General features: G+C 45.3%; 1 protein-coding gene across 1 annotated transcript in view; it reads right to left on the bottom strand.

Moving 5' to 3' along the window:
• GLG1 (golgi glycoprotein 1) overlaps positions 1-13334 on the bottom strand; it is a 90822-nt gene that overhangs the window by 24167 nt on the left and 53321 nt on the right. The window contains exons 3-8 of the mRNA XM_004584027.2: positions 12732-12818; positions 7919-8134; positions 7168-7371; positions 6280-6351; positions 5071-5254; positions 4199-4413 (exon numbers count right to left, since the gene is read on the bottom strand). Coding sequence (XP_004584084.2) covers positions 4199-4413; positions 5071-5254; positions 6280-6351; positions 7168-7371; positions 7919-8134; positions 12732-12818 — 978 coding nt within the window. The remainder of the gene's footprint in view (positions 1-4198; positions 4414-5070; positions 5255-6279; positions 6352-7167; positions 7372-7918; positions 8135-12731; positions 12819-13334) is intronic.

Below are 13334 nucleotides of genomic sequence, written 5' to 3'. Positions count from 1 at the left end.
GGCAGCTCCACTTCCCATCCAGCTCCCTGCTTGTGGTCTGGGAAAGCAGTCGAGGACGGCCCATTAGGACACTGCACCCGCATGGGAGACCCAGAAGAGGTTCCTGGTTCCCGGCATCGGATTGGCGCGCACCGGCCCGTTGCGGCTCACTTGGGGAGTGAATCATCGGACGGAAGATCTTCCTCTCTGTCTCTCCTCCTCTCTGTATATCTGACTTTGTAATAAAATAAATAAATCTTTAAAAAAAAATAAAAAAATAAATCTTAAACACACTCACACTCCTCTGTTTTACTAAAGACAGAGGACATTTAGTTTAATTTAGAAAAATAACAATTACAGAAATCAAGAAAATACATTTTATAATTTACCATTTTTCCCCTTGGTTATTCTGGTACAACCAGCAAGTAAACCAAACCACGTTCATTCTAATAGACAGAAGCAGACCTTTCTGCAGTTGGAAATGAGAACAGTCACTATTTACTTTCGCTTGGATCATCTTTTGTCACAGAATAAAGTAAAAGGTCATGAGAACAGGTGTCTCATGTTTGGCTTTTCTATCTTTGAGAAAGCAGCTGGGATGGCAGAGGAAAAAGCTCCGTATCTCGGACCAGAAGACCTGAGTGTTACTTAGAGCTCTGGCTTTGTCAAACACTCGCTTTGAGGACATGGACAAGTTGAAAAAGCTCACTGCTTCAGTTTCTTTAACTGCAGAAGACAATCATGTATGGAGAAAGACAAGGTAAACTGTAAAGCATTTCACAAACATAAAAAGACCATTATTCTTACAGATGGCTAGCAGATGGCGTTTTGGGGCAGGAATCTCAAATAACAGAAAGCAAATTTGGAAACTACCATTCTTAAGATTTGGGATTTTTATTTCTCAAGTTAAAGATTTTTGAGCCCCCCTTGTGTGTCGCTAGTTTAGTGTCAACATGAGGCTCCCTTAACCTGAGTGTGTGTGACCTGAGACCCCCATGGGAGCACATGAAGGCGTTGGCACCTGCACACAGTCACCACACAAAACACAGCAAAGTGGAGGAATAAAAATTCAGTTCCATCATCTTAAAAGAAGTCAATTGTCAACATAAGAAAAATTTGAATTATTTCTAATATTCTGGGAGGGAAGTTATTTGTGCCAATTCTTGGAGGCAATCTGGAGAAGCTATATATTTTCTGTAGTTTGCTGGTCCAAAGGCTGTCGAGTTATTAGCAATCTCATTTATGTTTGTCGACAAAAAAAAAAAAAACAAAACATTTACATCTTTTCTAAAGGAAGTTAGAAGCCATACAGGCATCTGGAAGTCTCTCCAAGGATCATGGCAATCAGATGATTAAACCAATACAATCCTGACAGGATTGAGGGATGGAGGATCCTGACAGTCTAATCTCCATGACAGGCACACTTTGAGGTTAACATTGAATATATCAGACTGCAGTTACTAAAAGAGAACATGAGGGGTGGGGAGGAAGTGGTTTGGGGATGCAGTTGTGGAGAATCTGCCTGAGACAGCAGCATTCCATAGTAGAACATCTGGGTCCAAGTCTTAGCTCTGTGTCCAATTTCAGTTTCTGTTAACCGAACACCCTGGGATGCAGCAGGTGATGGCTCAAGTAGTTGTGTTCCGGAAACTCACATGGGAGACCCAGACTGATTTTTCGGCTCACTTTGGCCTTGCAGTTGTGGGCATTTAGGTAGTGAGCTAGAGAAAGGAGTTTTATCTGTCTGCTTCTCTTGGTGCTTCTCAAAATTAAAACTTAAAGTATCAATGAATGCCATACAGAGACTAGCAGGCTAGCGACTCAAGAGAATCTTCGTTGCTAGAATTCAGTGACAGAGTGCAAGAAATAAACACAAAAAACGTGAATTGCACATATGTAAACACCAGTTCTAAACCCAATGCACTTAGAGAAATGTGGAAATACCACAGAGATAAGATTTGTCCAGAGACTGCTGAGCAGTGCTGTTTGGCCTAGGAGAGCATGGGCCCAGACCACTTTAGCCACCACCAATGAGAACTCAGTCACTCAGCACATGGTAACTCTGGAGGAGAATGTGCTCATTAAGACAGCTTTTCTTACGTGTTACAGTTCACTACTTGTTCAGAGATAATGAAGCAGAGAACTGAGAAGATGAATGCCCAACCACAGATACCGAAGTCTGCCGTGTTAAAGGGAAAAAAATATACTCAAAACAAATTACTTAAGAACATGCCTTAATTTGACTGAGGATGGACATGACGTGGCACAGTCAGGCAAGTATTTCCCTGTGGGTCATTTATGCTTTCAGCTTTTGTGAGTAAAGTCTAAAACCGTGCGCCCATAAAAATAAAGTGTGTTTTCCGATATGGTTAAATTTACTGTGGGCAAAACCACACATTTCACTATTGGAAGCTACCTTTCAGGGCTGGGAACCACTTTTCTTTTAGGGCACAAAGGGTGAATTCACTGCTACTTACCCACTGAGACACTTACTCTTTTAACAAACTAAATTTCAAAAAGCCTTAAAGGCAAATGAGGTGCCTTGGATAAGTTAAACCTGGAGCTGTGGTGTAGCTACTGGCTGCAGCATCAGTATCCACATGGATACTGGTTTGAGTCCTGGTCCAGGTCCCCGGGATAGCACCCAAAGATGGCCCAAGAGCTTGGGCTCCTGCACCCAGATGGAAGACCTGGAAGAAGCCCCTGGCTCCTGACCAGCTTAGCTCTGGCCACTGGAGAGAGAACCAATGAAGACTGTTTCCATCTCTCCCTCCGTATCAAATAAATAAATATTTTTTAAGATAAAGAAATTAGGGCCTGGTGTGATAGTGTAGCGGTTAAAGTCCTTGCCCTGAACACGCTGGGATCCCATATGGGCGCCAGTTCATATCCCAGCTCCCTGCTTCCCATCCAGTTCCTTGCTTGTGGCCTGGGAAAGCAGTTGACCATGGCCCAAAACCTTGGGACCCTGCACCCACATGGGAGACCTGGAATAAACTCCTGGCTCCTGATTGGCGCAGCTCCAGCCACTGCGGCCGCTTGGGGAGTGACCCATTGGACGGAAGATCTTCCTCTCTGTCTCTCCTCCTCTCTGTGTATCTGCCTTTCCAATATAAATGAATGAATGAATGAATAAAAGTCAAATCAGCCTATTACCCCTGCCCCCACCTTACACTGTAGCCTCAGGGGAAAAAACATGGACTGTTTTTTGCCCCAACTGTTCCATGGGGAATTTTAGCTGAAAAGCAGACACCACACAGTCTGACTCCTGACTAAGCCTGTTTGGATGCTGGGTACAAACACTGGCGTGCAGGACAGACTTCAGCAAGGCCCGCTCCTGAGGAACTCCATCCAGGCAAGGCGAAGCCACAGCAGAGACCTGAAGCCTGCCTTTTTAGCCACTGGGTGTTCCAGGAAAGGGACTGCGCTGGCTTGTTCTTCCCACCACAGGATGTGTGTGTGTCCCCATATAAGAGGTGATCTCTACCCTGGGAAAATCAGGCTAAGTCATAGAAACTAATAATAAATTTTACTTCACAGCAAAAGTTCATAGAAATTTACTGTTTCAGACTATATAATTCTGATTCGATAGAATTCACAGGAATAAAAAATCAAGGATCATTCAGCTTTTGATAAAAATGCCAACTAAAGGGAGGAAAGCTGTGGTATAATGGGTTAAATTTGCAACAGGGTTGTCCCTGAAACATGGGGATCCTGTAAGGGTACCAGTTTGCGTCCTGGTTGCTTCACTTCTAATTCGGCTCCATGCTAATGCACACGTGACAGCAGCAGCAGATGGCACAAGTCCTTGGACCACTACACCGAAGTAGGAGGCCCAGCTGAAGCCTGGCACTTGGCTGCCTTTATGGAATTCTATATAGAAACTGCCTTTATAGAATCGACTGAAAAGTTCAAGGTGGAGAAAGAGGGGCCTAGCAATTCACAGATGACCCAGTGTGATAAGACGGTGTGACTTTGAAGCTGACAGGCTTCCTTTCAGAGCCCTGATTACTGTAGGCTCAGGCTCCTGCTCCGCAGCACATGTCGTGTTTTGACCAAGAGACACCTGAGGAAACAACATTCCAAGCCTGGACTCAGCAGCTCATGGTCACTGGGATGCCACACAAGCTCCAGACAAAGCAATGTGGGACCACATCAGGAAGAGGCACAAGCTGGTAAAATATGATTTTCAAAATGGCAACAGAAAATGTCCCCTTACCGCCTGCTGGCAGTTCATCCCAAGGTTTCCCTTTTCGCCTCGAACAACTTTCATTAGACAATGCAGGGTGCGTCCTTTGCGGTGTAATCCGGAACAGTGGTGTTCAATCTCCCCCCGGCAGCTTAGGATGATTTCAGGGCTCAAAGAAAAGTCCTCCATCAGCATGCGTCGGTAATCCAGCATCTCCCCCTGGCACTCACTGCTTACCTGCCGCCCTGAGTGAGGATCAAAGTAACAACACAGACGAAGGGTGAGTGTGAGGATCAACAACCATCACATATCCAAACTTCTACCTGAACATCACACAACTGCCACGGCAACCACTGCATGACAGCTTAGAACTCCAGAAAAGATTCAGTAAGAGGCAAGTGTGGACGCCAGAGGCGTGGGCTCATCCTGCTAGCGCTATACACTGTCCAGACCTCAGACTCCCAAGCTGGCCCAACACAAAGCGCTGCCCGTGCACGACTCACCAACAACACAACTATCATGCTACACAGCCACAGTCCCATCTTTGCTGGTCGTTGTAGATACAAGTGGGAGAAAATATACTCAGTTCTCTCTACTTCTCTGAATTCTAAGTGTCACTCTGGGAAAACCTAAATCATTAAAAAATAATAATAATAATAAAACAAAAGTGGCTACCCAGTCAGCTAGTTTAGTGTTAGACTCATACTTTGAAGCTGAGTCTCTGTCCCAAAGCTCATGTATTCAATCACGTATCCTGACTCACCTAAAAATGTGGCAGTTTTTAAAAATCAAAAATATGCCTAAGAGCAAATACATGGGAAACCTAACAATTATAGGCATGAAAGGCTTCCAAGCCTGAACCTGGAACGCAATGTGAGAAACAAAGAGAAACAGATGGGCACCTCTGTGCACAGCCGACTCCAGGCACATGAGCAGGTAGGAGAGCCTGGCCTCCCGGGACCGAGGCAGGTTTTCCACGTTGCACCGGTATTTCTTGAGGTCGCTCTTACATGACTTGGCCAGTGAGTAGCTGACTTTGTAATCCTGGGCGATCAGCTTCTGCCGTGTTGTCAGAGCCTCACGACACTGGGGAAAGAGCGGGCAAAGGGCTGTAAGTCCCCCTCATGTGCCTCGCAGGTACAGTCAGGTGTGGATCAAATGCCCCTCTTCATGTGTGGTTACAATTCAGCATGAGAATGCTTTGTACTCTGGCAAGAGGTGGAGGGCCTTGAAATTCTTTTTTCTTTTTTTAAAAGATCCATTCAATTTTATTGGAAAGGCAGATCTACAGAGAACAGGAAAGACAAAGAGAAAGATCTTCTGTCCTCTGGTTCATTCCCAAAATGGTTGTGATGGCTGAAGCTGAGCCGATACAATGCCAGGAGCCAGGAGCCAGGAGCCAGGAGCCAGGAGCCAGGAGCCAGGAGCCAGGAGCCAGGAGCCAGGAGCTTCTCCCTGGTCTCCCATGTAGGTGCATGGGTCATCCTCCACTGCCCTCCCAGGCCACAAAAGAGCACCCACATGGGATCCCAGCTCTTACAAGGTGAGGTTCTAGCCATTGAGTCATGGCACTTGGCTGGGGGCCTTGAAATTCTAGAGTCAACTGCTGGTTCACTGTTGTTGTTTCACCAGCAGCTGTCCCAAACATCTAACTGTCTGGTAGACACCAGATTGATAGAATTGATAGAAAGAATTGTTTTCCAACTCAACAACATCTGTGCCGTAAATTTTAATGGTGCTGTGGTGCAGAGGGTTAAGCTTTTGTATGCTGACATCCCACAAGAGGATCAGTTCAAGTCCTGGCTGCTCGACATCTAATCCAGCTTCTAATGCACCTGGAAAAGCATCAGAAGATGGCTCAGGTCCTTGGGCCACTGCCACTATGTGGCAGAACTGGACAGGACCTCAGGTTCCTGGCTTCTGCCTGGGCCAGCCCTGCCTATTGTGGCCATATGGGTAGTGATGCGTGTCCCCATCAATGCCCCCCGCCCATCATCTGTAGCTCTGCCTTTCAAATAAATAAATTAACATTCTTGTTTTCTCCTAATATTAGAAAGATCTGAGAAAACTTCAGAAAATTACGGAAATATTTGCTTGTTTCAAATACTGACCTTTTCACTCATGGATTCTTCAAATTTATGGTTAAATAGGCACTTATACACTCTGCCTTCACCAGCTTGTGTCTGTAAGACAGATCATACTTTAGTTACACTTTGTATCATCCACAATCTCGTAAAGAAATTTACATTAACTTGTAATCGTACTTGTGAGCAAATGTCTTAGCTATTTGTAAAATGGAAATGCCTTTGAAAGAAACAGTGACTGCAATAAAGATGAAGTAAATTTTTCATGATGTCTGGCTATTGTCATTTATTCCCAGAAATATTGTGCTTTTTTTAAATTTAATTTTTAATAATCTTACTTAGTTGATTAGGGTACAAAAGGTCAAGGGTTACAGGATGAAACAGAAATACTGTTAACTAAGGAACCAACAGAATGTTAGAGTCAGTCTCCTTTCTCACTTCATGCTAGAGTCAATAAAACTCTTACCAGTGGCTCTGAGAGTTTATTAACTACAAACAGCAGCCAGGGGGAAATATACATAATCCACCCTGGGCCCCTGTCATAAGGGTAGAGGTTTCTTTATTATTTTCTTCACCTTAGCTAGAAACATATAAATATGTAATGTGTGAAAGTCACTGAGCAGGTCAAGTAGCACTCCGTGCTAAAACAAGATGCCCAGATATAAAGCAGATTTCCAAGAACAAAAATGGAAAAGGAAGACAAAGCAGACCAAACACCTGTTGAGACCGTCAGAAGCTGAGTGCTAACTAGATACTAGAACATCAAGGCTGAGCATCCAAGATCATTTTGTTAGGCTGGGACCAACTGCACCTTCCACTTCACATTTCTGACAGTCCATTTTACTTGGTAGTACAGAAAGTATGATGTTTAGAAAGTAAAGGAAGAAAAGAAGAACAGCTTCTGAACTAACTCACATTTTCACAAAAACGCTCACGGTCATCTCGGCAAGCGAAATACAAATGCCGGTCCAGATGGAAGTCATCGGAGGACAGCTCAGCCACGCGAAGAATCGCCTTCTTGCACAGTTCAGACACTTGAACCTTGGGTTCCTTCTCTTCAGCCTCTTTCACCAGGCCCTTCTCCAAACATGACACCACTTCACCCTGTGAATGTGCATCCTAAAACACAAAGAATATTGATAGTTTAAAAGGGCACCAGATCAGAGGTGGAGCAGTCATGACTATACTATGAGATGTCAGCACTGCAGGTGGCAGCTCAAATCACTATACCACAAAGCTGGTACCCATCTGCAGTTTTTTCATGATACCTATTTTCCACAACTTTTTTGAAGATCTTTATATATATATATGGAATGCTGTAGATTTTTAAAAGGAGTGAGACCTGGGATTAGATATGACCTCCAACACCCTAAATAAAAGCAGAAGGGCTGCTCCTTTTTGGTGACTGGACCAAGGCTGTGAAGGTAACAAACCCAATTCTTGGCAGATGCTGCTCCATGCCATATCAAGACATTTTGTTAGAAACACACAAAATGGGTTCCCAGGCCAATCAGCTCAGCCTATATGGTCAAAATTCTTTCAACTTTCAAATTATTTCAACTTTAAGGTTACCTGTGATCTAAACGCTCCCTCGCCAAGGCATACAAAGCCTTCTAATCCCCCACGCTCCTAAATTCTCCGGGGGGAAGTCAATGCCATGGGTTACCTTTTCCCCGAGCCGAATGCTGCCGCATTTCAGAATGTTGATGTCATTTTTGCAGTCATCCATGAAGCCACAGATTAGGCGGTAGTCGCTGAAGATGATGGCCGTCATCTTGGTGATGTACTGGTGACACTGGTACTCAGTGATGTTACCACGGTGATCCACAAGGCAGGAGACCAGGTACCCCTTCCCAACGGGCTCATCGGCGCATTCTTTAATCTGCTCAAAACAAAGTGGCTCTTTTACACAGAGTTAATATCTATAGCTTTAGTCAGAGTCTTAGAAACCCATGCACACATGTTGTCCTCTCGATCTTCTCATTTGGGACACAAAAAAGTGTTCAGAGGGCCCGGCGGCATGGCCTAGCAGCTAAAGTCCTCGCCTTGAACGCCCCGGGATCCCATGTGGGTGCCAGTTTTGGTCCCGGCAGCTCCACTTCCCATCCAGCTCCCTGCTTGTGGCCTGGGAAAGCAGTCGAGGATGGCCCAGGGCTTTGGGACCCTGCACCCGTGTGGGAGACCCGGAAGAGGTTCCTGGTTCCCGGCATCGGATCGGCACACACCGGCCGTTGCAGTCACTTGGGGAGTGAATCATCGGACGGAAGATCTTCCTCTCTGTCTCTCCTCCTCTCTGTATGTCCGGCTTTCCAATAACAATAAAAAAATCTTTTAAAAAAAAATATGTATTTCTAAACACTTTTTTTTTTGCAAATTTATTTCAAATATTTAATCTTTATCTTCATTTTGTTACTTTGCTCTTTTTTTTTTAAGATTTATTTATTTCATTACAAAGTCAGATATACAGGGAGGAGGAGAGACAGAGAGGAAGATCTTCCATCCGATGATTCACTCCCCAAGTGAGCCGCAATGGCCGGTGTGTGCCGATCCGATGCCGGGAACCAGGAACCTCTTCCGGGTCTCCCACGTGGGTGCAGGGTCCCAAAGCCCTGGGCCATCCTCGACTGCTTTCCCAGGCCACAAGCAGGGAGCTGGATGGGAAGTGGAGCTTCCGGGATTAGAACCGGCGCCCATATGAGATCCCGGGGCGTTCAAGGCGAGGACTTTAGCTGCTAGGCCACACCGCCAGGCCCAGAAGTGGCTTTTTTTTTAAGATTTATTTTTATTGTAAAATCAGATATATACAGAGGAGGAGAGACAGAGAGGAAGATCTTCGGTGTGATAATTCACCCCCCAAGTGACTGCAATGGCCGGTGTTGCTCTGATCCAAAGCCAGGAGCCGGGAATTTCCTCCAGGTCTCCCATGAGAGTGCAGGGTCCCAATGCATTGGGCCATCCTCGACTGCTTTCCCAGGCCACAGCAAGGAGCTGGATGGGAAGTGGAGCTGCTGGGATTAGAACCGGCGCCCATATGGGATCCCGGCACTTTCAAGGAGGACTTTAGCCACTAAGCTACCGTGCCAGGCCCAGAAGTGGCATTTTTCTAAGAGGATATAGACAAACAAATATCTGGCCCGGCACAATAGCCTCAAGATGAAATCCTTGCCTTGCAAGTGTCAGGATACCATGTGGGTGCCAGTTCTAATTCCAGTAGCCCTGCTTCCCATCCAGCTCCATGCTTGTGGCTGGGAAAGTAGTAGAAGACAGCCCAAAGCCTTGGGACCCTGCGCATGCATGGGACACTTGGAAAAAGTTCCTGGCTTCTGGCTTCAGACTGGTTCAGCTCTGGCTGTTGTAGCCACTTAGGGAGTAAACCAGTGGATGGAAGATCTCTCTGTATCTCTCCTTCTCTCTGTAAACCTGTCTTCTCAAAAAAACAAATAAATTTTTAAAATCAACATAATATTTATTTTTATGATAAACCCAAAGGGAGTGTTTCACCGACTTTTTGAAACCAATAGTGGGGCCTGGTGCAGTAGCCCAGCAGCTAGGGTCCACACCTTGCAAGTGCCGGGATCCATATGGGCTCTGGTTCTAATCTCAGCCCCCTGCTTCCCATCCAGCTCCCTGCTTGTGGCCTGGGAAAGCAGTCGAGGACGGCCCAAAGCCTTGGGACCCTGCAACTGTGCGAGGAACTCAGAAGAGGCTCTTAGCTCCTGGCTTCGGATAGGTGCAGCTCTGGCTGTTGTGGCCACTTGGGGAGTGAATCAGCAGACAGAAGATCTTTCTCTCTCCTCCTCTCTGTATATCTGACTTTGCAATAAAAAAAAAATCTTAAAAAAACAAAAACGAAAATGATTTTGGAACTCAAGTAAGCAGTTGCACACTGATCATCAGAGAGTAAAGGTTAAACCAACTTTTCCAGTTTACCCTTCAGGTTTTGTGTGTGTGCATGTGTGTGCGCGTGTGTGTGTGAGAGAGACGCTTAATGTGGGGGGTGTCATGAATGTATTTCTAGGAACAGAATGAGCAAAACAATTTCCAAAGTAAAAGAGGAGGAGCAACCTAGATGGAAAAAACCCTGTTATGAAAAATAGGACTGGGGGCAGATACCTGGGTTTAAAAACTGACTGTGGTAGAAAAGGTTTCATTCCCTAATATTGAAAAACTCACAACTCTAAGGGGAAAAAAAAAAAGCTTTCTGAATGAGAGCTCCCACTAAGAAAGTGCAAGGACAGTTTAGCTTCAGTCACTTGGATTCCAGTGAAACAGCAACACAGTTCCTATGTATGTTTCAGGTCACCACTAACAAGTGTCGCCTGTGAATTGGCAATCAGGGTCTTTCCTCCTCCTGAGGAACAGCATGTTTTCTTCTGTCTTGTTAAACTTCTAAGACCAACAACAGAGACAGCATTAAACCACTGACACATCTTAAGAATTGGAGTGTGACGTGGCTGGAGACCAGACACGCCAAGTGACATGGGAAACGCTGCAGTCACGCTACGCGTCATGTCTTGACATGCAGGTGGTACTCAGCCCAGTTCCCAAGAGACAATCAGTTTGGTCTGTGGTTTGCAAACAACCCTTCTGGATGCTAATCTCCCAGCTCTAAGTATGATTCAAAAAGTTAAACAGGGGCCAGCGGCGTGGCTTAGCGGCTAAAGTCCTCACCTTGAAAGCCCCGGGATCCCATATGGGTGCCGGTTCTAATCCCGGCAGCTCCACTTCCCAGCCAGCTCCCTGCTTGTGGCCTGGGAAAGCAGTCGAGGATGGCCCAGGGCTTTGGGACCCTGCACCCACGTGGGAGACCCGGAAGAGGTTCCAGGTTCCCGGCATCGGATCGGCGCGCATTGGCCTGTTGCGGCTCACTTGGGGAGTGAATCATCGGACGGAAGATTTTCCTCTCTGTCTCTCCTCCTCTCTGTATATCTGGCTTTGTAATAAAAATAAAAATCTTTAAAAAAAAAAAAACAAAAAGTTAAACAGAAGATAGGAGGAAGATTTTGGACAAAATGATTTGCTGGTAACTTTGTTGTTCTGATAGTTGGTTTGCCTGGCCCCACCATCATATCCCCGTAGAAACGAAAATCACCCTTGCCACCTCTGTCTTTTACACAACTGCAAGACCTCAAGAGACCCCTGCGGACCACCAGCGCATCCACTTCATACGGCAGTAACTGAATGCAGAGTGAAATCCATCTGGTGAAAACATAAATACCCTGAACCAATTTCCACACGGAATTCAAATCGGTATGCATTTAACACTGAAACAAAACGGAGCAAAACGCAGGTATGTCTGCATGAATGGGTACTGACGGGACGTGCCTTAAAGAAAACGTATTCATAATTGGACAGTTCCATAATACAGTGGGAGTAGACAAATATTTCAAGTTCAAGCCTAGGGTCGTTTGTTGGTGTTTCTTTTTATTACTAAGCAAACATCACTGCCCTTGATACTTTCAAGTTGGAGGCTTAGAGTCATACAGGTAGCAGAGAGCCGAGGGAGTCTGAGATGTATTATGCTAATGCCAGCAGCTAAAGGTCAGCTATTCAAGCACATACTCGATTCACAGTTCCCACATAAACAGAAAGGGTAACTGCTTTAGAGATTAAAGCACATCTGAGCTAGCATGTGGAGGTTTGAGGAAGACTCATCTCACATGACCCCAAGACAAGGGCAGTGAAGAATACAGGCTGAGGGCTAGGCCAAGGGCGGGCGGCAGTCTTCCTGACTGAACTCTGGAGGAAGTGACCCTGACAGTCAGTCAGCAGGGTAGGCTGAAGACACAGTAACATGCTAGGAGTCTTTTCAGTGTAACTTTGTGGTAGAAACTTAACTGTTCTCTTGGTGAATCTCATCCTTCAACTAGGCAGGAATCTCTGGCTTTCTGGAATTCCTTTTCCCAATTCAAAAAACACTCTCCAAACACAAAAACGAAATGTGAAGGACCAGTGTTCATTAACGTCATTTGTTTTTACACTAAACCCTTGATAAGTAATTCAAAATTTCCCCTATTACCATCTGTAGAGCTAAAATTTTCGCTATTTGTCAGTCTCTATTCTATCAATTTATAGCAACACAGATAATCATATTCTTACCCTTTTTGATCACAAATTCCTATTACCTGAAGCGCACACTGCTGGGGTTCAGTGGACCCCACTGCCTAGCCAGGACACTGAGCACTGTTCCCAAGCCCCTGGGCCCCAAGCCTCGGACCTGGTGACTGGGAAGCGTGCATGAGCAGCACACTTGCTGCCTAGGACCCACAGCAGCCTGATCACCAACTGTCTCAGTCAGCAGCATCCTCTTCCAAGTGTAAGTGGAGGCTAACAAAAAGAAGTCTAATTACACCCTGCGTCTAGCTCTTCACTGAGACAGATGTGAATCCTCAGACAAGCAAGATGAGTCACTCCTCTCTTAATGACTGCAATTCCCTCTCCTTGCTTACTTAAGCCCCAGAACACTCCCTAGAGCGCACCTCAGATATGGTGGACTTGCAAACTTCTCTGGCCACAGACTCGAACTTGGGATCTGTAGTTAGGTTCAGCTTGTAATTCCACAACAGCTGGTGTAAGAGAAAAACAGAACAAAGGGGAGAAAATTCTGTTAGAGCAGTATGAAATTTATCAATGCTTACTGCAAATGACAAGTTTATCATACTGAATCTGATAATACTTTGTCCCTGGAAGGTAAATGAGCAGAAAGATAAAACACAACTGTATTCACAGATAAAAGAAAATATATCTTCAGGCAAAGTTAAAACATTACTATTCAGACATGCACTTTTTCTTAGGGACAATTTTTTAAGATGTGCCTTAAAATCATTTAAAAAATAAAATAAGAATTAAAAATCCCTTGGTAAGGTTTCCCTCCCAAAATTATACATTTGTTATTTACATAAAACATGGAGAGACAGAGGGAGAGAAACCTTTCATGTATTGGCTCACTCCCCAGCTGCCTGCAATAGCCTGGGCTGTGCCAAACCAAAGCCAGGAACTTGGAACAGAATCTGGGGCTCTTGTAGATAGCAGGCGCCCAAGTACTCGAGGCATCATCTGCTTCCCCGGGGCAGAGCATTAGC

The sequence above is a fragment of the Ochotona princeps genome, chromosome 16 (genome assembly GCF_030435755.1).
Source record: "Ochotona princeps isolate mOchPri1 chromosome 16, mOchPri1.hap1, whole genome shotgun sequence".
Taxonomy (NCBI): domain Eukaryota; kingdom Metazoa; phylum Chordata; class Mammalia; order Lagomorpha; family Ochotonidae; genus Ochotona; species Ochotona princeps.
Note: the sequence above shows the minus strand (reverse complement) of the source record. Positions and strands in the feature narration are given on the sequence as shown.